This window comes from Mastomys coucha, unplaced genomic scaffold (assembly GCF_008632895.1).
Source record: "Mastomys coucha isolate ucsf_1 unplaced genomic scaffold, UCSF_Mcou_1 pScaffold15, whole genome shotgun sequence".
In the NCBI taxonomy this organism is placed as follows: domain Eukaryota; kingdom Metazoa; phylum Chordata; class Mammalia; order Rodentia; family Muridae; genus Mastomys; species Mastomys coucha.
Window position 1 is genome coordinate 45513511 of NW_022196897.1, and position 22639 is coordinate 45536149.

Sequence of the window (22639 nt, forward strand, 5' to 3'; positions counted from 1 at the left end):
GGACAGGGGGGTTAGGGGAGGAAAACCAAGTTTTCATTCCAAAAGATCAAAGAAGGCATTTTGTACCAGGAAACCCAATTCCAAATCCTCATTTCCAGGAATAAAGCCACAGTGCCTAAAACTTGCTTGGGAAAAATAACATAGGACTGTGGATTCCAATTAAAACCTCAGATGTTTTCATTCCCCAGTCTCCCAGCTTCTTGTTGTTAAGACTTTCCCTGGGCAAGGCTCTAACTTACACAGCACCTCCGAACCATCACTTGACCTCTGGGTTAAAAACACAGAAGCACGGAACATTTTCTGACTGCATTCTGTGCCCCATCCCAGAGATTAGATGTACAAAACAAGAAGACACTGAAGAATCAGCTGCAGCCCAGCCCTGGCAAGCCCAAGCTGCCCCTACACTCATGAGATTGTGAACAGAAAACAGAAAACAGAGAAGAGGCAATAGCTCAACCTTATGCAGTGTAACGGTCAGCTTTAAAGGAATTACCTGCAGTTTTGTCAACCAGCCAACAATAAAGGTGTCTCCTTCATGCAAGGCAGCAAGCTACGGGCTGCAGTCAGCAAAGTGCAGTGAAATATCCCCCAAGTAATTATTATGCTGATCATTATGTCTAATTTCCTTTATCATTTCACTGGGAAAAAAAACTGTATCATGTATGTAGTTAAACTAAAATCAGCACCCAAAAACTCAACACCTAATCAGAAAACAATGTCACCAATAATGTGACCTTCTTTGTCCTTACCCCAGATCCCTGCAGTACTCACATACCAGATCATCACTATCCTGCACTTGAGGGTTCAGAATATGTAGGTGTCTATCTTCATGATTCCCTTGTTTCCTAACCAATGAGCTGGCTTCTCAATTCAGCAGCAATACACTGTTTCTTAAAAGATAGTTTCTAAGTTATTGTTAATTTTTTTAATTTAAAAAAAAAGCTATTTGCTGCTTTAAAGAAAAATATTAAAGGGGTAGGGGGGCTGGAGAGATGGTTTAGCAGTTAAGAGCACTGGCTGCTCTTCCAAAGAACCCAGGTTTGATTCCCAGCATCTACATGGCCTGTATCTTCATTTTCCGGAGGACCCAACACTGTCTTCTGACCTGCACAGGCACTGCATGTGGGACACAGGCATCCATTCAGGCAGAACACCCATAAACATAAGATAAAAATAAGTAAATCTAAAACAAAAGAGGTACATTATTAGATAATATTAAAGATAAGTAAGACTTAGCTGCAGCCAAAAAGGTTGGCAGTCATTGGCAACAATGGCCCGGGACATGTGTTCTGGAGTCCCACCGAATCCTAAGTCAGATCCTAACTCCACAGCGTAAATCTGCCAAGCCTCAGTTTCCTACTGGAGAAGAAGTGCTAAAGTGTGTAAAGTGTTTGCACGGAGCTGGGCACACTGCTTGACTCATATTTGGTGCATCTAATCACCCTGTCATTAACTCTACCTGAGCAAATCAAAGGCTTTGGCCCCCACTGATGCCTTATTTCTCCATAATGGTCCTAATAAGATGGACATGAGATTTAATCTAGATGAAATAAATCACGATAGAAGGATCCAAATAGCCAAGCAAACCACAGAGGGGCGATTGGGTCCCAGCATCGATTCCTTCGTTACCTTGTGACCTTACAGAACAAGATCATTTGTCAAATCCATTTCTGTCCGTTGTCTCCCTCTGCTCTGCAGACTACTCCATCCAACCTTAAGAAACACTCAGCTGCCTATCATAATCCACACAGTCCAACCTTGGGAAGATAAGAAGCTTGGATAAGATGCCCCCTGTTTCCAACTCAGTCACTGTCACCATTGCATGAATGCAGGAAGAAAACTTGGTAAACTAGAGTCTAGAGGGGAGGGCACTCATTACAATGCTATTAATCAAATTAAGTTCCTCTTCACTCCTGAAACGCATTACACTCCTGAATATGGCATTTTAACTCTGCATCCTTAATATTCTCTGTAATTACTTAGCAATTACAAGAAATTTATTCAGATTCAAGTGATCACTCTAGTCCAACGTGCAAAAGTTGTAAGACTATTATCTCAATCACGTTCGATCTAAAACCACACTCTGCTTGGGGCAGACCTTAGCCACACAGTTGAAGAGAGACTATGAATCCAGCGCATGCCCAGGCTGGCCCTTGCTCTTTGCTATCCAGCCAGTCTATCTCCGCATCACACATCAGCTTTTGAGGACTTCCATGGACAGTGGCAACAGAGATGCTGTGTCCCATTACAAAGTGACAGCCACCCAAGGCACATGGTTCAGCTCAGAACACTTCCATCTGTCAATCCCAGGACACAAAACAAAAGTAACCAAATCACAAAAGGAGGGATTTGAGCTTAGAATGGTAATCCAGATCCCACGCAGACTTAAAATAACCTTGTGACCGCACTGTCCCCATGAGTGGCATGGGTGAGGCCCGGGTTTCATACTTAAGCAGCGTGCCAACTGTAGAGCTTCATGGCAAAGCGGTGTCTGAGGTCAGCACAAGTCTAGTGTCTGCCGCCTGCCCAAGCCTGGGCCCCCGGCCAGCAACCCACCTCCAAAGACTAGTGCCAGGACATACTATAGTGTTTCCATTTAAGGCCTGCCACTTGGATGAGCCCATCTCTGAAGTTTCTTAACACCACCTTTCCAGGAAGAATTTTTTGGGGAAAAGGGAGGTGGTGTCTATTTTTTGCCACCGCCTTCCCTTGGGCTGTCAGAGCAGTCTGCCTCTCAGGAACAGGATTCTTTAAAATCACTGGGTTATGTTTCTATTTGAGGGGTTTTTTTTTTCAGAAATTATATATCTATGCGAACATAAAAACATATATATGCAATCGCATTAAACATGTATGGGACCAGAGACGTTTCCCATCATCTCACACCAGTCACACAAACCACAAAGAAGAAAAGCCAATAAAGAGAGCAAATCCAAATGCATTACCGTCCGCCTCTCCCCAAACACCAAATGACAACTTTTTAACCAACACACTTTTCTTCTGCAACAGAATGGGTGTTTTCTTTCCCAAGGAGCTCCTCCATAGCTCCTCTGTCGTGCAAGGGGCGTTCAGATCTCTAGGGGAAGAGGGAGGTAGGGAAGGGTGGGAGCCGTATCTGGCACAAACTGGACAGAGCCAAGCCAGTCACTGAACTAGAGAGAAGTCCACGCTCCCAGTGGCCCCACAGGCTCACAATTCTCCCCAGCGCGCCCAAGGTTCTAGCCTCGCTGCTTTGGTTAGTGTGGAAGGAAGGGTTTTAAACTTGGCAAAGTACTGTGCAACATCTGTAACCACATCTGCCTTCTGGGGATCGGAAGATGAATCCCACATTCCTGGCTTTGAAGCTTTTTGAAACTGCAGCTAGGAAGGACAGAGGGAGGGAGGGAGTTGAACAGAGTTTATTGGCTGTCTCTCCAGCAGAAAATTCCTCTTGGAAGAGATGGATATTTTGTGAGTGGGGGTGACTGGCCAATCTCTTTAGTCTGCCAAGCTCAGCTTGGAAGGTGAGTGAGCCCGGTGCCGTGAGGCCAGATCGATTTATAAGTCCGAGGCGCACACCCTGCAGGAGTTCACACTACGCACACCCGAACGAACCCCCTACTCCAAGCCTCTGCCCTCCCCGGATCCCACCGGCAGCCGAGGCCCTAAGCAAGTCGGTTTCGTTCCGCCGCGGCTTCCCCCCCACGTCGAGAGGGCACGCAGCTTGCCGGAGAAAGAATGAAAGCGAGGGGGGAGGCACCGAGACGCCCACCCTCCACCTCCGATCCTGGCCTCACCTCCCGCTAGGCTCCCTTTCCTCCCTCGGTCCTCGGCTTCGGCGGCGCGGCCGGCGACCTGCCCTCACCTCTGGTCCAGCGGCGGCCGGGTGCTGAACCCGGGGAGGCGGAGAGCGCGAGGCAGCTGCAGGGCGGCGCGGGAGGCGCGGGGCGGGGCGGGGCGCAGCAGCCGGCGTGGAGCCCGGAACTCCGCGGGCCGCGGGCGGGTGGCCCGGGAGGCGGCGGCGGCTGCGGCGGCGGCGGAGCGCAGCGCGGCGCGGCGCGGGGCGGGAGGCTGGCGGCCACGGGGCCGGGGCGCAGGCTGGCGGCAGGCACCGGGCTGGAGCCGGGAAGACGGCTGACGAGGGGCGGGAGGCGGAGGGCGGGGAGGAGGGCGGAGGAAACTTGCGGCGGCGCGGGGCTCGGCTGGGGGCGGCGGGGAGCCGGCGGCGGCAAAGTTCCCCCGGCGCTTGGGGGCGGCGGCGGCGGCGGCGACCGGGAGCTGGAGCGGGAGGAGCGGGAGGAGGAGGAGGAGGAAGTGGCTGCGGAGCGCTCGGCCAATGAGTGTCTGGAGCTGTGATTAACCAGGCAGCAACACATCATTTCCTCCCGGCGCGGATCCAGGGAGCCGGGAGGGAGAGGGCCGGCGGCGGGGCGGGGCGCTCCTCGCGCCCCCTGCAGGCGCCCGGCCCCAGGGAGCCCGCCCGCCTAGCCATGCTCGCCCGCCGCCCCCGACCCCCGACCCCTCGGGCCGCCCCGGCTGCGGGCTGCTGCGAGCCGGGCTGGCGGGACGTGGGGGAGGCGCGCGGCGCGGCGCGGGGAGCGGCCAGGTAGGCGCGGGCGGGGCCGTCTGGACAGCTCCCGGGGCGCGGGGCGGGCGGGCGGCAGGCAGACGAGCCGGGAACTGCGGGGGCTCCTGCACTCCTCTCCAGCCCTGCGTGTCAGGCACAGGGGTGGATGTTCAGTGCTCCGCCTCAGCCAGGCCGTCTCTGCCTTGTCTTCTGATCCCCCTTCCACTCTGCTCATTTCCTCCCAGGGTCTAGGGTTATGCAAGCGTTTGCCATTTTCGCAGTCGGCTTCCTTGGTAATAAAAATAAGCAAGTCTGGGGGGAGGGGGCTTCTGCAATAATCCCGCCCTGTCCTAGGCGCCATGGGAGCTTACAGTAGGAAGGAAGGAACATTCTCCGCCGCAGAGAGGCTGACAACTTTGGTCCTTAGAAATACAAAAACACCCCAGTGTGCTAATATTATCTAGAGCATCAAAAAAAGGCGTGTGCGAGGATCAAATTTTGCATGGTGCCCGCTTAGTGTTTGGAAGCACCAAGCCATTTTTCTCTGCCCTCTAGAAGCTTATACTGCACAGTCCTATCACAAAACAGAGTAAAATGGTGACACCAATAAATGGGGAAACCATAAAGTATTTTTTATCCCTACAGGTCCTTTTCATGTAGAGGGCATTTATTGGGTCGCTGGCTGCAACACTGCAGAAGGTTGCAAAGGAAGTGGGAGAGCGGGCCTTTCCAAGAGCTGCAATCGAGCTAGCAACACAAGCATATATGTACAAGGAACAGTTAGAAAAGAGCCTTCAGGTGTTGTGTAATCAAAAAGGCAGAGAATGTTGTTGGTTCTTTTGTGTTTGGATCGTTCATTAGAGGGTCCTTGTAGTTATGTTTGGTGGAGATCAGGCGAGGGAAGTTCAGGTCAGAGCAAGGCAAGATCACCAATCTGCATCCCTGCTGGCGGAAACAATACAACAGAGCCTTCAGTGACACTTGGCTGAAGTGTCATCCCTTACGCCTCACTGGTTTGACCTTGGGCACACTTTGAACCTAAAAGGGAAATGGGAGCCAGTGTCTGTACAGTTCTGGTGCAGCTCCCTCTTCCCGCTGCTGTGTGCTTTTAATCCTCCAAATATTTACCGTCCCTTCCATGAGGTCAGGCACCAGGTTCGATTGTGTTCGTCATATATCTTCATGCCTAGCAGTGTTGTATGTGTTTAATAAAGACCTCCTGAAAGGTAGCTAGGTGGATTGAGGAAGCTTGACCTGCTTTGGGCTGCTACTGCCATAGATATGCTCTCATTGTGGCTGGCTCACTGCAAGACCTAGCAATCCCCCGGTGACTACTCAGTGTTCCAAGGGACTCTATGGAAGCACTGTGGGTAGTGTTTGTGGCCTTGTACTCTACTTTGTGTATGCATGTATATGTGTACAATTAAGAGGACAGGCTAGGATACTGCTTTTAACACAAGCCCTGTGCACTCAAGGCTTAGGCACCTTATTACAGGATTTCTCAACCTTGGCGCTATCGGTACTTTGAGCTGGATAACTGGTTTTGCCGTTCTACATGTTGAAATATATTTAGTAGCATCCTTGACTTGTGCTCACTAGATGCCAATAGGACAACCCTCCCTTCACAATAGTGACAACCAGATGTCTCTGAAGTACAAAATCGCCCTGGTTAAGAATCACTACCTCCACCCCAAGAGCCAACTCACTGATTTAACCCTGGTGGGGGAAAAAAAATCACACCCTTAAAGTAACTTGGAGGAGATACATCTTCTGTCAGTCTAAGCTTCTCCAATCTCAGTCATCTGTTTCAGGGAGCCTGACTCCTCTTAATTAACTGCCTGCTGCATTGTGAATTGGCATCTTCTCTGTTTTCTGCATATCCTCCTTTACGCCCAGATCAACATGTTCGTTTCTAAAAGTCAACAGATTTCAAAAAACTATTAGGAAATAGGGTCTTGAGCAACCTAAGAGTCCTGTATGCTATTTTTCCATAAAATGTGGGGAATTTATTCCATAAAATCTCACAGACAGCTTCTCTTTTAGAGTTAAGCTTTGAATCCTACAAATGATAACCACATTCTTTTTTTTTTTTAACCTAGGTTGTAAATAATACATGACAGACATTATAATGTGTTTTTTTTTCATTTAAAATATTTAGATATCTGAATTGAGTCATTTGTATTTTGAAGCCATTTCCTGTTGGTTCCAGAGTTTATGTTTTATAAAAGAATAAAGGAACATGTTTTATTTAAATGTATAAAGCAGACATCAGTTTGGTTAGACTTACCAACTTCCCAAAACAAATTCTCTCAAACAGTATTGGTGAGCTGTTCCAGGGCTGGGTTTGTTGGTACAGATCCTGATGGCATGCTGCAGCTGAGCTTTTAAAGGGTTCTAGAAGAAAAGTAAAGGTTGCGGTTGAAGGAATGAACAGATTCTGATAGTCTGTTCAATCAGTGGTGGGCATATAAAATCCTGGTGGACAACTAAAAAGACAAAATGGGGACAAAAAAAGCACCTCCTCCCTCCAGACCCTGGTTCTGTGTTTCTGATGGGAACAGACCTTTCTGCTCAGCAAAAATGTTATTATTATCTCAATAAAGATGGTGAGTTCAAATGTTGGGTTTATAATTTTGCTCATATTTAGTTTTGTGGGTACATAATGGCCACAAAATATGCAGATTACCTGACATCTAGATAAGTGGCCTGTTCCCATTTAAGTTAAGCACTGAGGTCTCGGAGAATATTCAACATGGCCCAGGAGAAGAACCCAGATATGAGGATTCCCCATGGTCTGAGGAACAGTGACTCCAGCTTTTGTGGTCAGACATGAACAAGAGCATTTGTCCTTCTGCCCCAACCCCAGGTTCTCTTAACCCAGGATTCGTGCCTTTGTCATAATTAGATATTAGGGGGGAAAGTCCTATCAAAGAAATTAATATCATGCATATTCTAGATCATAGCTATTTTATTATATATGTCTAATGTCAATGGTATTTTAATAGATAATATTCTCATTGGTAATCCATAAGCATTTTCTTGCCTTTTAAAGAAACATCATTCTAGTGGGAGAAAAAAACTGACCCAGTTCATCATAACTATTTTTGGAGAACGATAAACTGTAAGGCCTTAAAATATGAAATTTCATCCTAATCTGTAACAAAAAGAAGCCACAAAATTAATACTATGATCTAGAGATGAAGATGATTTGATTGTAGTAGTAAGAGATGGAAGAGAAACCCAAGCTTAGAGACTACTACAAAGGGCAGCCTAAGCATCTTCCTTCCCAAAGGAAAACCGTGAAAAATAGTCAAGAGCTTGGGTGTTTTAGCTTAGTTTGCCAGGCATATCTGGGACTCATTGGTTGTGTATTTCATATAAGAGGTTATTGGCCAGCTACTGTACTCAATGAAATGTGAGTATCATAGAGGACATCTTGAAGCTGTTCATTGTTCAAATCAGATACTAATTCAGTTCCTCCTGACATGCCAATATTCTACTTGGAGCCAACTGTGGTAAAAAGTGTTACAAAGATTTGGGGGACTGTTCATTAAACTAAGGTGAAACACTTTGGAAAAAGTTAGTTAGTGTAGTCAGTTCTGAAATAGTTATACAAGGAATAAATAGTGAATGTGTGTGTGTGTATGTGTGTGTGAGTATGTGTATGTATGTGTCAGTGTGTCTGTATAACTGAATGTGTCTGTATGTGTGTTTGTGTGTGTGTGTGTGTGTGTGTGTGTGTGTGTGTATTTGTAATGGGCTAATCTAAAACTTCTGAGCTCAAGGAACCCACTGCCACTGCCCCAGCCTTTTTTCCAGTCACTTGGATTATAGGTGCTATTCAAAACAAGAGTTAAATTGTTTTAAGTCATGAATTAATTGAAAGAAAGAGTAAATAAATTTTTATTTTTAGAAAAAAAAGTACTTCCTAAAGAGAAAATATAAAATAAATAAATATTGAGTTGACTTGACTATGTAAAGCTTTTCCAGAAAATGTTCAAAGAATAAACATATAAGGAGAAAAGGGAATAAATTCATCTACAACATTTATTCAAAAAGATTAGAATGTTGATGTATAAGAAACTTAAAATCAACAAAATAGACCCTCTAATTAAAGGTCAAATTTGATGAAAACTAAAATGATCATATATGAGACTTAGAAATGTTTATTCTTTAAAAACTGGAGAAACTGAAGAAAAGGTAAGCCAGCCATAGTGATGTAAACCTTTAATCCCAACACTTGGGAAACAGAAATAGGATCTTTGTTAGTTCAAGGCCAGCCTGAGTTTCAGGATAGCCAGGACTATATAGACCTTGACTCAAAAAAAAAAAAAATAGATAGATAGGTAGATAGATAGATAGATAGATAGATAGATGATAGATATGATAAAATATAAAATATATGAATTACTGAATAAATAAATACTGAACAGAAGGTAATACAAATAAAATATTCCATGCAACTATTTCACAGCCTTTGTCAGTAATTAAGCATGTTTCTGTTGGTAAATTTGGTTTAATGAAGGACACACTTGCTGAGGAGATTGCACGCTGGAAAACAATTTATAAAAGATAATTAGGTGATATGTATCAACATCTTAACAATATTTATATCCTTTGACACTTTAGTTCTACCTCAGGAATTTATGCTAAGAAAATAAAAGCATCAAGTGCAAAAGGGTTTGCTTAAAAGGATAACTATCATCTTCTAACTTTGGGAATACCAACAATGAGTTCTACACTGGAAATATAAAATAGAGATAGGATCAAAGATAGGACATTCCCTGGTGCTCATTGGCTAGCCAGCCAGTCCAGCCAATCTGTGCACTTCCGATTCAGGGAGATCCCAGTTCAAAAGTTATGTTTGCTGTGTAAGTGATGGTACACACCTTTAATCCCAGCTTTAGGGAGGCAGAGGCAAGTGCTCTGTGAATTTCAGGCCAGTCTAGTCTATATAGTGAGCTCCAGGACAGCCAGCTTTACATACAGAGACCCTATCTATAATAATAATAATAATAATAATAATAATAATAATAATAATAATGATAATAATGATAATAATTACAGTGGAGAGCAACAGAGGAAAATACTGTCAACCTATACAATTCTAGGAGAAAATACTTCAGGAAATTAATCTCTCACTCTCTCTCTCTCTCTCTCTCTTCTCTCTCTCTCTCTCTCTCTCTCTCTCTCTCTCTCTCTCTCTCTCTCTCTCCCTCTGAGTTGCAGGCATGCCCAGGCTACTCTCTGGTCTTTCAGGAATCCTGTGTTCCAATCATTCTATAGCATTACTTTAATAAGCAGAAATAATAAACATTATAAAAATAGAAATGCACATATTTTCAAAGGATCTGACAGTCATGGAACAGAATCTCAATGGTGAGGAGCTTATGGATTTGTATTTGTGAAGTGGGAGGCACAGCTTTGGTGGGGTTTTGTGTGTGTGTGTGTGTGTGTGTGTGTGTGTGTGTGTGTGTGTGAAAGAGAGAGAGAGAGAGAGAAAGAGAGAGAGAGAAAGAGAGAGAGAGAGAGAGATTGTGCTTGAAAGCATGTGCGTTTGTATGCTCTGTTCATAGGTCTCCTTCTTTGAGGAGGAATTTTTCCCCCAAGGATCTGCCTCCTTTGCCTGCATTTCAGACTCCTGACTGACTTCTTTGCAACCATGAAGGGCTAGATTCCCTCAGGCTTTTCTGAGGTCGTAAGTCTAAAGTTACTAGAGTTTTAAACTTACTTAACTATGGTTAATGTCTCTTCATTGTCTAGATGTGGGCTTCAAACACCAGCCCTTGAGTCCCTCAGATAAATGACTTTAGGAAGATCAAATCAATTTCCTCATCAAATTAAACAAATGCATTTCAAATTTCACTGTGGTAGACGCTGAATCAAGGTGGGTTTTCATTTTTAGAGAGTACTCTTTTTCCTGATTTCTCTCTGAGTGTTGTGCTGAGAGGACATTGTCATAGATAAGAAATCAAATTAATTTTCTAAGGCCTAATGTGGCCCCAATTCTACCCACATCTAAAATGCAGCCACTTCCTTTTTATTAACCTACTTTTATTTATTTATTTATTTATTGAATGAAACTCCAGAGAGTGGCTACTAAGGTTAATTACACATAGTGGAGAACTAGCCATGTGACCTTATGCAAGTAACTTCAGATTTCATAGCCTCCTTTCTTCTCCTCTGGTGTGGAGCCAGGACTGGGCTTTTTGAAGACCTGTCAGTTCTGAAATCCCAGACCTCATTTGGAATTCCTGCATTTGACCTTTCTGAGAGTGAAGAGCTCAAGATTTCCAGGAACTCACAGACAGCCTTTGGACCCAGTGGGATGAAGGTGTGAGGCAGAAGGAGGAGGCTAAGGTAGCCTGGCCAAGTTCAAATCCTGAGGGTCTCACTAGTCCAGGGAAGGGATTGCATCAAATGGTTGAGCGGGAGAAAAGTAAGTTCTTTAGCTCTACACAGACATTCCCATTCCTTTATTACCAAGACATTTGTCTTAATGTGGTTTTGTTGATAGTGTTTAAAACCATGATTCAAGGGGCTGGGACATACAACCGTGCTTGTCTAGCACTTTCAAAGCCTCGGGGTCAACTCCAACAACAAAGTATATGAACAAATGAAAGATACAAAGTATACAAGGGCAAAAGGACAGACTGTAGTGAAGCAAGCACAAAGAACCAGCTTTCCTCTCCTTGCCAGCTGCCATGTATCCTTTCAGAAATTTTCTAGAAATAGGAACAATTACATGTGTTTTCCTTTGCTTTGTCACAACTGGCAACATAGTATACGTTGTGCTTCTGTGCTCTTTGCTTTTAATTAATGTCACAATGTATCTCATGCTCAACAATCACCCTTTGATAAACAGTCTTTACTGTTACAATTAAATTGTTACTCCCAAGATTATTTTTACTGTGTCACTCTGTTAGGGGGCTTGGAAGCTTCCAGAGATCTCCCTCTGGTCATATCTCTGCCTTTTCTCCTTGGAAAAGTTAGTCCCCAAAACACACACAGCTTCTCAAGGTTTTACAGTTATTTAAGGCAAGGCTTGGGCTAGAATTTGTTCCTCCTAACCTCCCCTCAGTCCCATTTTACTCTCTGATTATATGAAATTATATATGTTGTAATTAAAAATGTTTTTGAAGTGGTATGCATTCTACGACTCAATTCTTTAGTTTTTTTTTTTCTTGAACTAGCATGTATGCTGTGCAGAAATGAATTTAGAGAGCTATGCATGACGATGATACCAGTGATAATAGTGAGATTGTGTCAGTACAAGTAATCTTTGTACCTTGTTATGTGGAGGGGTTCTCGTATTTGGACATAAGCATATACACACATAGACTACAGATTGAACCTGAGGCCTTGGCCATGCTGGGCAAGCTCTCAACTACAGAGCCACATCCTTCCTACCCCTATTTTTTGTTTGTTATGACAGGGACTCATCCTATAGCCTTGGCTGGCATACAATTCACTATGTAGACAAGGTTGGCCTCAAACTCATAGGCTTCCCAAGTGCTGGGATTAAAGGCATGTGTCTCCACCCCCTACCCCAAACCTCCCCCAACCCCCTTTTTCACTACAGGGTTTCTCTGTGTAGCCCTTCTCATCTTGCAACTATCTCTGTAGACTAGGCTGCCTGCAAAGTCACAGAGATCTGCCTGCCTCTGATAGAAACTTTACAAGCTATAATTACATGTAAAGATTTATTTTAAGTCATGTATACATCTGTTTGAGTAGAGGCATATGTACATATGTGCGAGTGCCCACAGTAGCCAAAGGTATTGGATCCCCCGAAGCTAGAGTTCCAGTCATTGTGAGCTGCCTGACATGGCTCCTGGGAACCTAACTCTGATCCCTTGGGAGAGCCACACATGCTGTGGCTCACATCTTAACCACTGTGTCATCTTTTTGTATTATATATTGCCCATTTCAATTCTACAGTTTAAATATTTCTTTCAAAGACTTGAGCAATCATCATAGCAGATCAATTTTAAACCATCTTCATTCCCTCAAAATTAAACCCTATATATACCAGCAGTCTCTTACTGTATACTTTAACTCTTGGCTTATATTTTTAATTTTTTCACAATAGTTATTAGTCATATGAATAGGCAAATGTATTGAAAATAAAAGGTAAAAATAATGTCATATCCTCTTTAAAAAAGTATTCCTTTCTTTTTAAAATTATTTTCTTTTGTATGTGTGAGTGTCTTGTCTGTATGCATGTCTGTGTACCTTATGCCTATAGTGCCTGCAGAGACCTAAAGAGTGTGTCAGGTTCCCCTGGGACTGCCAGTATGGTTCTTTGCAATCCACCCTGTGGGTGCTGGGATCAAACCTAGGTCCTACTGGAAAAGGAACCAGGGTTCTAAACTAGTGAGCCATCTCTCCAGCTGCCGAGAAAAGTATGTAAAAGAACACATAGTTTCCCTTAGTTTCTTAATTGTATTCTGAGTATTTTTTCAAGTCATTAGGTATTCTCTGAGAGTGTGACTGAGATCTGTAGCTATATACAACTTTTGGCCACATCTCATAATTTCTTTAGGCTACTGAATCCCAAGAGTAGAAATTCTGACCATATTTCTAATTACAAAGTATCTGATCCCTTTCCATTAATATTTTGGTCTCACAGCACTTCCCTTTTTGGTTTTTGATTGGTTGGTTTTTGTTGTTTTGCTTTTGTTTTGTTTTGTGTTGTTTTTGAGTCAGGGTATCTCTGGTTCTCATTATGTAGAACAGGCTGGACTCAAATGTACAATATTCTTCCTGTCTTTGACTCCTAAATGCTGGAATGACAGATGTCTTCCACCATACTTTTTACTGCTGTCCCCAACCCTTGTCCAATCATTGCCAATTGGGAATTTTAAAGTTAACTATGTTGAGCTGCATCGTGTTTGCAGCAGAGTTTGTACAATACTGTCCCACCACCAATAAAGCCCAAGATGCAATCCCAGCACTACAAACATCCCCCCAAAAATTTAGTTTTAGTTTAAATTCATTTGATTATCACTAATGCTGTTGGACCTGTTCACACATGCGTTAATTTTTCTCTGGCTTTCTAATTTTCTTTCAATTACTGCCCTTTGCTTATTCTGTTTTGGTATTGGTGTTACCTTTATAGAGGATGTTGAGGGTTCTCTCTCTCTCTCTCTCTCTCTCTCTCTCTCTCTCTCTCTCTCTCTCTCTCCTTGCTTGGTAAGTAAGAACAAGGTAAAAATTCTAATCTACCAATAACTTTTGAATATTAGATTGGTTCTCCACCCTCAGAGTAGGACTGCTCACCTTCTTTGGAGGAGTATGTTCTATCATGTTGAAGAAACATCAAAGAAAGGAACGTCATTTTCAAAGTTCCTTACATTTGGATAAAACAATTATATGCTTATTTCATTGCAAATTCCTAAAAATAATATCTGCTACCAATGATAGGGAAACTGTTAAATGAAGTTTGGTTTTCCTAAGTGGCTAGATAATTTGTATTTAATTTGACTCAGCCACCTCTATAGAAGGTAACCCCAACCTTGAACTAAATAGTGCCCAAATAGAAAATGCACTGATCTTAATTCCCCTTTCTCTTTGACAAATCTGAGTTTTTAGATGGATGGTTGTGTTGACTCAGTTCCTCCTAGCATGCCAGAAGCAGCACAGGTACTTTAGCATCTAACACAAGGGCCCAATCTGGAATGAAGGAAACAAATGTCTCACTCTTTTAATAGATGGTGTTATTGACCAGTACAAAGATGTACAAAGATGTACAAAGAATTTCAAGATGTGAACTCTGAAAACACCTAATTGTCTTTATAATGGAGAAGAAGCTGGGGATGGAAATTGAATACCCATGCAGCAAGTGGGTAGCAGGGATTGGTCCTGCATGTTTGGTTTAAAAGGAAAGGAAAATGTAATTTATTTAAAAATATTACCATCCAAAAATTGCCACCACCACCACCCAACCAATGCCTCTCACATGCTCTAATGTGAGATCCATGGGAGAAGCTGCCTCCCTGTTCAGAAGTGCTTCTGGTTCCTGTTGACAAACTAAGTGTAGATTTGGGGACAAGGCAGGTGTTCATCAGTTTCCCAGCATCCCTAGAGTAGTGATAGGTGCCTGAGATCCCAGCATGTGGGAGGTGGAAGCAGGGGCCCTCTTTCTGAGCTACACAGCTAGTTGGAGGATCCCCAAGCTGTGTGAGACCCTGTCTCAGAATCTATTAAAAATAAGAGGATTTTCCACCAAGAATCATCTGCTTCCATATGGCTCTCATCTACTAGGTGTTGAGCATTGGGAACAATACTCAGAACAGTCTTAATTAGATACTTTATTTTCAGAATAAAGAAAAAAAAGGCATCATCATCATCATCACTATAAAAACCTTTGGAACAAAACCGAAATAACAAGAAAGATTTAGGACTAATTTAGTATAACCTCTACCTTTTTTTTTTTCATTTCAAGAAATTGATGATTAGAAAAGAAGAGGCTGGATAAGGTGGTTTAAATCTAATCCCAGCAGAGTTGGGTACATTTCTGTGAGTTCTAGGCCAGCCTGATTTACCTAATAAATTCTAGCCAGAGCCACATAGGGAGACCCTGTCTCAGAAGAAGAAAAGAAGAAAAAAGAGAAGAATCAAAAAAAAGGTAATGTTTCTGTTTAATAAAAGTTTCAAACATACACATTGTAAACATGTAAATGTAGCAATACTGGTCTTAAATTGCCTTCCTAAATTGGCAATAATGATAAGCTTCATACAAAAGTAAACAGATTGCTGGTATGTACAAATACACTAAATATTAATTAAGATCAAGCATTTTTTTTAAAAAAGCCAGAGAACTTCTGAAGCAATCTGTAGGTTGTATTGACTCATGGTGTTCTACCATAGTCTAGCAAGGGATATAGTTTGTTGGTGATACAAGGTGTAACAGTTACCATGTGAAATGTGCTTCTTCTGGGCCCAGAAAGCAGGATGTGAGGGATGTTGATTATGCAGTCACAGCAGGGAGGGGCACCTGCTGAGACAGTCAGGTTCTGGAGTCCTAGGACAGAGAGTAGCAGGAGCCCAGGGCAAGGGAGGTACTTGGACAGGAGAGGAGGGGTGGGGACTGGTGAGATGGCTCAGCGAGTAAGAGCTCTGACTGCTCTTGAGTTCAAATCCCAACAACCACATGGTGGTTCACAACCATCTGTAATGAGATCCGACTCCCTCTTCTAGTGTGTCTATATAATAGTAAATAAATCTTTGGGCCTGAGAGAACAGAGTGAGCAGAGGTCCTGAGTTCAATTCCCAGCAACCACATGATTGCTCATAATCATCTGCACAGCCACAGTGTACTCAGATACATAAAAACAAATAAGTAAATAAATAGATCTTTTAAAAAAAAAAAAGAAAAATATACTCTGAGAATGAAGTGAGAGGATGAGCTGAGAAAAGGTGTATCTCCAAAAAGTGGAACCAGGCATCGAGAGACCCTTTTACATCATTTCACAACATCTACTATCTTTCTCATCTATTTATCTCTGCCCTTCCTTAGACATGCTCTGTCTGTTACAGGGAGTACAGGTGAAGAAGGATTTCCAGTTTGGTTTTGTTGACTTGGTTCTTTCATATATTAATTCTGACATCTTACTCCATATCCCTATATGGCTGCTGCAGGAAGTTGGTCAGTGAGGGCAGACAGTTCAACCTGACTTCCCATCTCTTAAAGTCCTCAGAGAAGATGGGAGAAGCAAAACCTTGAACCCACTTCAGTGGCTCTCTTGACTTTAATAGAATCATCCAAAGACAACTTTTTTAAATTAGCTAATTGTTTTTCTTTCTTTCCTTTCTTTTCTCCTTCCTCATTTCCTCTCCCTTCCTCCTGTCCTCCTTCCTGTACAAACTTGCCTAAGGATTATTTTAAAACACAACTTTCTGACATGAAGGCAAACAATTCTTGGCCACATGCCTGCTCTGCCCCCTCCTCGCCAATCCCCTGGTCCTTTCAGGGCTGTTAGGCCAAGGGTCCTCTATCACTTCCTGGTGGCTTTCAGTCCTTAGATATATCTGACAAGAGTTTAAAATATCTGTTCCTGTGGAGTAGTTAAACAGATTCTGTATGATGAATTTTCTTAGGGAAGTAAAAAAAAAAAGCTACATTGTTTTGAAAAACATGTTTTAAAAATAATTTTATAGACTGCAGATTTTGTAAATGATCATGTGAATTGTTGAGAGGGGGTTCCCAACCTTGTTAATGTCCCCTTAGCATTAGGCTTTTGTTCCCCAGCCTTGAATATGTCATTTTCTCCCACAGACTGCATTTCTAGGGGTATAATTGCTGTCTCCATGTAAAAGACAACTCATGTGCATAAATTTCCACGCACTGCAATGAGACTCTGCCTCCCCTCATTTTAATGCAGATGTGATCCAGAGGGTAGAGTTACCCTCACTTCCCTGTGTAGATGAAACAGATTACACATTAAATATTGTCTTTGGAACCAGGTGCACAGAAACAACCAATTACCTAGACAGCTCATCGCATCCTGATATGTTTACCGCATTGTTTTTCTTGTTTTCTCTTTAAATATTTGGCGAAATTATTCGGGGGCATTCATTTTCTCTGCAACGAACAGAATATGCTTATTAATAAAGGCCCCCTTTGTGTGACTCAGGCACAGTTGACTCACATAAGCCTGCAAAACCACATTTGAAAGTTTCTTAACTGAACTCAAGCCGCCTGGAAGACAAAGGTTTATTACAACAAAGAGGAGACTGCTTGTAGTGCTCCCTGAGAAGAATAATTGGCGTTGAAACTCCCAAGAGGAGAAGGGTATGAAGGAGTGAAGAAGGTCTCTGTCCCCTCCACTCCTCCTTGAATTGATCATAAAGGGTGGTATTCATACAGACTTATCTAATTTTGGTCACTGCTAATAACATCTGCAACTGTCTCCATGTATTTGTTCGGGAACCATGTTATCATCTGTCCACCATTTCGAGATGAGGTTTCATTATGCAAAACCAGAACACTCTCCACTGCCCTGGAACTCACAGACATCCTCCTGCCATTGCTTTCTGAGTGCTGCAATTAAAGGCTTGTGCCATCAATATGGTCAGTCATGTCTATTTTTTTTTAGTGAAGATTGTTGTCCCTTTTTGTTCCTTTTGTAAATCTGAAGTGCACATGAACACAAGAGTTCCCCATGACTTGTTTCTGTTGTTCCAAGAAACTTCTACCATGTGTGTAGGAGAGGCTGGCTGTCTTATAGGTCCACAGTCATTAGCCTCCGGAATAATCTAAGAGCCAGGCTAGTGACCCACAGAAGCACACACATCACTTTGACTTCAAGGCCACTTTCGTCTACATAAGGAGTCTTTAATCCCAGAACTGGGGAGGCAGAAGCAGGTGGATCTCTCTGTGTTCCAGGCCAGTCTGGTCTACCTAGCAAGTTCCAGGACAGTCAGCAGATTTACATGGTGAGACCCTGTCTCAAATTTAAAAAAGAAAGAAAGAAAGAAAAGAAAGAAAGAAAGAAAGAAAGGAAAAGAAAAGAAAAGAAAAGAAAAAAGAAGAGAAAAGAAAAAGAAAAGGGGAGAGGGATCTGCAAGAGTTGAGCAATGTACAATTGGTGGGATGAGAAATATTAGGAAGTTTGGGGATTGGGAACTTCATGGTAGGGCTGTCGACAGTGGACAGGGAGGTAAGGTGTTATTAGAAGCCCCCACAGAGGACTGGAGAGATGGCTCAGTGGTTAAGAGCACTGATTGCTCCTCCAAAGGACCTGAGTTCAATTCCCAGCAACCACGTGATGCCTCATAACCATCTGTAATGGGATCTGAAACACTCTTCTGGTGTGTCTGAAGACAGCAACAATGGACTCAGATACAGAAAAATAAGGAGAAAAAAAAAACAAATTATGCTGTGTTTACAGGTGGGGAAGGAGGGAGAAAGAGCAAGCAGTGTCAGCACACACGGACATACGTGTGTGTGTGTGTGTGTGTATGTGTGTGTGTGGTATATGTGCCTCTGTGTGTGCATGTATGTGTGTGTAAATTTCTTTGTGTATGTATATATGTTATTATGTGCCTTTGAGTGTACATGTATATGTGTGCAAATCTCTGTGTGTGTATATGTGTGTATATATTATATATGTACCTCTGTGTGTACATGTACATGTATACACATATGTGTGTGGTGTATGTGCCCCTGTGTATACATGTATGTGTGTGTATATTTCTTTGTGTGTATATGTGTATGTATGTTGCATATGTGCCTCTGTGTATACATGGTGTACCAATTTCTTTGTATGTGTGTGGTTGTGTATATACCTCTGTGTGCATATGTATGTGTCTGCACATCTCTGTGTGTGTATGTATGTGCATGTTGTATGGATGCATGTTGTATGGGGGTCTCTGTGTATGCATGTATGTGTGTGCACATCTCTGTGAGTGTATGTGTGTGCATGTTGTGTGGATGTATGTTGTGCTTGGGTCTCTGTGTGTGCATGCATGTGTGTGCACGTGTGTGTACACATGTGTGTGTGTGAGTGTGTGTGTGTGTTGGGACTGAACTTACTTAGAGCCTTGGGCTTTACTAGACAAGTGCTCCATCCATGAGCTATATCCCCAGCTTCTGTATTTCTTTTTCTTAAATCATCTCTGAGACATCTTTGAGAAGATAAACCTTTTAGATGTGAGCCGGAGAACCTGAAATAACAACAAATATTGCATCTCTCTCATGTGCTATGTTCAGTGTGGAAGGTGGTCCAAGGTCTGCGGAGGGTAACCTTAAATGTTCTTGTAAAACTATGAATGCACACACATATTTAACTTTGTATCTATAGTCTGCAGATACTTAATGCCTGTTAAATATATTTAATTGTAAAATGGTGTGTGTGCAAAGTTCTTGCCACAGCACTAAATAGAAAAAGGAAAAAAAAAAGGATGGATGTGACGTAAATGTTCAGCAGTATGACAAGCTCTGTCAGGAAGTTATGATGCAGCCCTACAGTGGACACTGGCACATTTTAAAACAGAATAAGGAAGTTCATAATGCATTATACAAGGTGAACTTCACAATATATTGGCAAATGAAACAAAAAGATCCCAGTGAGAGCAAGAAAATACTATGCCACAAAAATCTCAGCTAAAAGAAAAAATAGCAAAAGGAAGTATACATGTTTATGTTGGCTGTTATAACTGCACAGAGATCCATAATCACAGAGTAGAAACATGGGGATATCAGAAAGGAGGGGGGAAGGCAACATGATTAAATTTGATTTATGTGTAAGAGTGTTTTCCTGCATCTATGTAAGTGTATCACATGGGTGCCTGGTGCCAGCAGAGGTCAGAAGAGGGCAACATCTCCCCTAGAACTGGAGTATGTGTCTGAGTGAGTTTCTGTGCACCGTGAAGATCCTGGTGACTGCAGAGGCCAGAAGACTTGGACTCCCTGGACCTGGTGTTACAGGGAGTTGTGAGCTGCCATGTGGATGCTGGGAACTCAACCTAAGTCCACTCTGCAAGAGCAGCAAGTGCTCTTAACCACTAAGCCATCTGTACAATGGAGTAGATAATTCTACGCACCTCAAGAGGGAGATGGGGATTTGAAATGAGTGCGTGCATCTGACCTCCAGCAGCATGGTACAGTGCACAGGACATTTTAGTAAATATGTCTGCTTATAATTATTCATCTGGCCTGAGCGTAATGACAATTTTGGAGTTTTGGTTTCTTTGAAAAACACAGAAGTATTATGGGAATGTTTTTCATTTTAATCCCAGGTGTGGGATATGGGGCTGCTTCAGACTGTCCACAGCAGCTGACTAGGATTTGCCTCATGCTTTAGCCAGCTGTGGAGGCTTTCTGTGGTTGTGTGATGTTTGGAATTCTGAGAACTCTTCAGAGGGTATATAAATGCTAGCCCCCACCCCTGAGGGGAGGGTGGGTTGTAAGTGGGTTATTGTTTGGTTGGTTGTTGTTTGTATGTTGTTGGTTGCTGTTGGGCACTGTTTGTTGAGTAGTCATTTGCAAAGAAGAAACAAGAAGAAAGTAGATATCCTGGCAATGAAGATCAAACATGCCTAGAGGAACTCGATGTGCCTAATCTTCGGAAAGTTGTTTAACAATAACATTGCCCCTTTCAGATCCCTGACTTTATTCAGGGATCTCTTTCTTTTCTTCTCTATCCTTTTTTCTCTTTTATCTAGTGTTAGGATGTTGAAAGGTGGAAAAAGAGTGGAGAAGGGTGGAAAAAAAGAGAACCCACAAAGTAGCAAGAGGTAGCTATAGTCGAGTGTGGTTCTGGGCACTTTGGGAGGAGGTTTAAGGTCATTCTTGGCTACACAGAGAGTTTGAGGCTCCATGAGATCTTATCTCTATGACCACCAACAAAATGATCCCCTTATTTAGTAATTGTGTGGCCTTAGGTTACAGAAGAAAATTATTCTGATTATCATCGCCATTCCCTCATACATAGTAGAGTACTTGGAGAAATGAAGTTGAGAATTATGGGAAATATGAATGGAGGATGCAGAATAGATTATAAAAACAATACTTAGCTCCCAAGAAGTTGCTGGGGGGAACCTGTATCATAAAATGCCATGTGTGTCTGGCTCTTCTGTATAAAAGTAACAAAGGAGAAGCCTCTCCTGGCTCTCCCTCCTTGGACTTCTCTTCTGAGGTTCTGGTATGGAAAACAGGGGTGCTACTAGGTTTGTCTGTGGCAGGTGCCAGGCGATGGATGGATTAGCAACTGCACATGAGAAATGGCGGTGTTCACAGTTTCTACATTAATGGAGCAGGGAGCTAGACATTCCCAAGTTGACCTGGAAAAAAACTAACGATGGGTCTCAGCTACAGATATTTGTGTAGTATGTCTGGGTTTTAAGAAAGCAGGGATGGGGGAGGTTGGGAAGTGAACTTGGTGTGTACTCTCTCAGCACAGACAGCAAGCAAGCTGGGTTGCTTTCCCCTGCATCTGCAATGAGGGAAGATGGTGTTCCAAACAGAAGTATAGAAAATGTGGCTTAAAGACTCAACTACTGACCTATGGAACCAAGAAAACAGAGAAGCAGGCTGTCACAACCATGCATGCATGATCCCCAGTCCTCCAGGAGTCTGTGGGTGGCTAAATTATCCTGGGGTCCCAGAAATTCTATGCAAGTCTGGAGGAGCACGAGAATGTATATTTTCCCAAGGAAATCCACAACCTTTCCTCAGATTGTCAGAGAGGACTGCCCTCCTTCACAAAGGACTATAAACCCTGCTGAGCCAGTGACCTCTGGTCTATGAGTAATGTCACACTGGGAACTTATGGCTGATACAGTAATAAAACTTTCCTAAAGACTGTGAGGAAAGGATGAATGAAACGCCACTCTGCTCATGTACCCCAGGCTAGCCTCCAACTTTTTATGCCATTCAGGGTGACCTTTTATTCCTGATCCCCCCCTACCTCCACGTCCCAATCGTGGAATACAGGCATCACCAGCACTTGTGGTTTCATGTAGTACCAGAAATGAACTTCTTGCATTTGAGATGAGCGCTCTACCAACTGAGCTATATCCCTAGCCCCTAATTGCTTCCTAAGCAGACTGTCTTGTACTCTTTCTGTTTTGTCAGATTCCTGTTTATTGTTTACTGAATATTCTTCCTTAAATGTGTTCACTCTTCCAACTTAAATACCTACGTTAGCTTCAGCCCAAGCAAAGATATCTGGGAAATTAGAAGTATATTGTGCTCCTGGCAGTTTCTCTCTCTCTCTCTCTCTCTCTCTCTCTCTCTCTCTCTCTCTCTCTCTCCCCCCCCCTCTCCTCTCCCTCCGTCTCCCCCACCCCCACCACAATGTACAGAAGGAAAGTGTACTGCAGAGCACAGAGGTATGCTTGTGGTACTTCTGAAAATGGTTGTAGATACTCTAAGCTTCCCATCTGGCATCCAGTGTGCAGAGGAGGAACCCAGGGCATGAGACAAGTAATGCACTTATTAAAGAAGTTGAACAAATATGAGGAAAGTTAAGGCAGGTTATGGGCAAGGCTGACTGTGTCCCAGCTCAGCCTGGCTTGCCTGCCTTATTGCTATGCAGACAGTTGAAAGCAATTTGAGAACTCTCTCTCTCTCTCTCTCTCTCTCTC

At 43.0% G+C, this 22639-nt stretch overlaps 2 protein-coding genes across 3 annotated transcripts in view; one reads left to right on the top strand and one right to left on the bottom strand.

Annotated features, from left to right (window-relative positions):
* The window catches only part of Acvr1 (activin A receptor type 1), a 117834-nt gene extending 113835 nt beyond the window's left edge, over positions 1–3999 (bottom strand). Inside the window, exon 1 of one of the 2 annotated variants that reach the window (XM_031370309.1) lies at positions 3845–3999. The gene's annotated coding sequence lies outside the window, so the exon portion shown is untranslated. Of the gene's footprint in view, positions 1–3776 lie in introns of both variants that reach the window. The other variant, XM_031370310.1, reaches the window with a different exon arrangement.
* Positions 4000–4469: 470 nt separating this feature from the next.
* Positions 4470–22639, top strand: part of Upp2 (uridine phosphorylase 2) — a 211099-nt gene continuing 192929 nt past the window's right edge. Inside the window, exon 1 of the mRNA XM_031370313.1 lies at positions 4470–4580. Within this exon, the coding sequence (XP_031226173.1) occupies positions 4470–4580 (111 nt within the window). The remainder of the gene's footprint in view (positions 4581–22639) is intronic.